This window comes from Cucurbita maxima, unplaced genomic scaffold, assembly GCF_002738345.1.
Source record: "Cucurbita maxima cultivar Rimu unplaced genomic scaffold, Cmax_1.0 Cma_Scf00114, whole genome shotgun sequence".
Taxonomy (NCBI): domain Eukaryota; kingdom Viridiplantae; phylum Streptophyta; class Magnoliopsida; order Cucurbitales; family Cucurbitaceae; genus Cucurbita; species Cucurbita maxima.
Genome location: NW_019272130.1, coordinates 275 through 2408, shown reverse-complemented (window position 1 = coordinate 2408; position 2134 = coordinate 275). Strand labels below are relative to the sequence as shown.

General features: G+C 35.3%; 1 protein-coding gene across 1 annotated transcript; it reads left to right on the top strand.

Moving 5' to 3' along the window:
* Nucleotides 1-764: 764 nt before the first annotated feature.
* On the top strand, nucleotides 765-1754 carry LOC111473300. The gene is made up of 3 exons (XM_023118850.1): nucleotides 765-1152; nucleotides 1282-1506; nucleotides 1552-1754. Exons 1-3 carry the CDS (start codon nucleotides 765-767, stop codon nucleotides 1752-1754), a joined length of 816 nt encoding a protein of 271 aa, XP_022974618.1.
* Nucleotides 1755-2134: the final 380 nt, after the last annotated feature.

The following is a 2134-nucleotide window of genomic DNA, read 5'->3' as shown; positions in this document are numbered from 1 at the left end:
CTAAATATATCATAAAATACTCAAATCATGTTCTACTCTTATTTTGTAGGGAAAGGTAAGGTACCCTTGTACGGATGACGAAGTTGCTGTGGTTGAGATATGATTCAAAGTATTCAAAATGAAGATATGATTTAAAGCAGTTGAGATATGATTCAAATATTCAAACTACCAAGATTTTAGAAGATTGTTAGTAGATTTGAATTTATCTAGATTTCCATAATTTACTATTTCTAGTACGCCGTATTAGCATATAAATACTGGAATTGTGTAACCCTTTAAGCATGGAGTCACAAAACGATAATAAAGCACCTTTGATCCATTTTATCTTTTCATATCTCTTTCACTGTCCCTTTTCCCAACAAATTTGGTATTAGAGCCAAGTTCGTTCAACACGAGGGTGAGTGATTATTTTCTTCATAAAACAAAAATGGTAGTAGTTGGTTTTTCTTCCTCCGCACCGTTTACCAATCTTTAATGGTGAGAAATATGAGTGGTGGAGCATTAAGATGAAAACCTTGCTTAGATCGCAGGAACTATGGGACTTGGTGTAGCACGAGTTTGTTGATCTATTAGAACCCACAATAGAAGAAAAGGAGAGACTAAGAGAAACCAAGAAAAATGATGCCAAGACTATCTTTTCACGAATTGCAGTAGCAACCACATCAAAGCAAGCATGGTCAATTCTACATAAGAAGTTTCTAGGAGATTCAAAGGTCATAACAGTGAAATTGCAATCTCTAAGACGTGATTATAAGACTCTACTCATGACGAATGGCAAATCAATTGCTGATTTTTTGTCAAGAACAATGGCAATAGTCAGTCAGATGCGTACCTATGGAGAAAAAATCTCAAACGAAACAATTGTTGCAAAGGTGTTGAGAAGCTTGATTCCAAAGTTTGACCATGTGGTGGCTACCATAGAAGAAGCTAAGGATCTATCCATACTCTCAGTTGATGAACTGATGGGCTCGTTTCAAGCTCATGAGGCAAGAATCAATAGATCATTAGAAAGGAACAAAGAAAAGGCACTACAAGTGAAGGAGACAACCAACAATGAAAACAACAAAAGAGAAAATATTTATTTAGCAGGTAGAGGTAGAAGTCGTGGAAGAGAAGGATTTTGCAGCTTCCATGGTGGTCGTGATAACAGGGGTAGATGGAGAAGTGATGAATAGAGACAATTCAATGAACAAAGGAATGTCATACAATGTTACCATTGTAGAAGTCATGGGCAAACAAAATCTAATTGTTGGTATAAAAATCAACGAATGAATTTTGCAGCAGAGAATGAAGAAGAAGAAGAAAAGTTGTTTGTGGCATACATGGATACTAATCCGAAAAAAGGTGACTTATGGTTTGTTGATAGCGGATGCTCGAACCATATGACAGGCACCAAATCCTTATTCAAAGAGCTTGATGAGACACAAAAAATTAAGGTGCAACTTGGAAATACAAAAGAGATGCAAGTTGAAGGAAAAGATACAGTGAAAGTTGAAACCCGTCATGGTAAGATAAAACAATTAGATAATGTTCAATTTTTACTTGATTTAGGGTACAATTTATTGAGTGTTGAACAATTGATGACTAGAGGACATTCAGTTCTATTTGATGACAACACATCTGTCATTACACATAAGAAATCAGGCCATAAAGTTCAAAATGTCAGTACTTCAAATAAGATGTTTCGACCAGATGTTTCTAACATGGAGGATTTTGCTTTTACTGCTAGCACGAAAGATGACTCAACATTATAGCATCTCAGATATGGACATCTTCATTTGAATAGCCTGAAAATACTCAGGGATAAAGGTTGTTAAATAAAAGTTATGTTCCTTATTCAGTTAGGATGTTTTGACGTCTCAAAACTTCTGAATTCACGCCAATGGAAGAGCGTAATTCTAGCTGCAATTTTTGGCAAACTTGGGCGAAGTCTTCACCCACTTTTCTTTTTTTTGTAATTAGTTTTTCTATTTTTGTAATTAGATTTGTTATTTAAAGAATTCAACTGAAGAGAAATAAAACATCGAGTATGGAGCAAATCTCTTTCCCTCTCTCCTTTTACTTCTGCTATTTTTCTTTCGAAGAAACCTTCGGCCAGTTTTTTCGTCGACATTTTCCTCCGAATTGCAAGAGT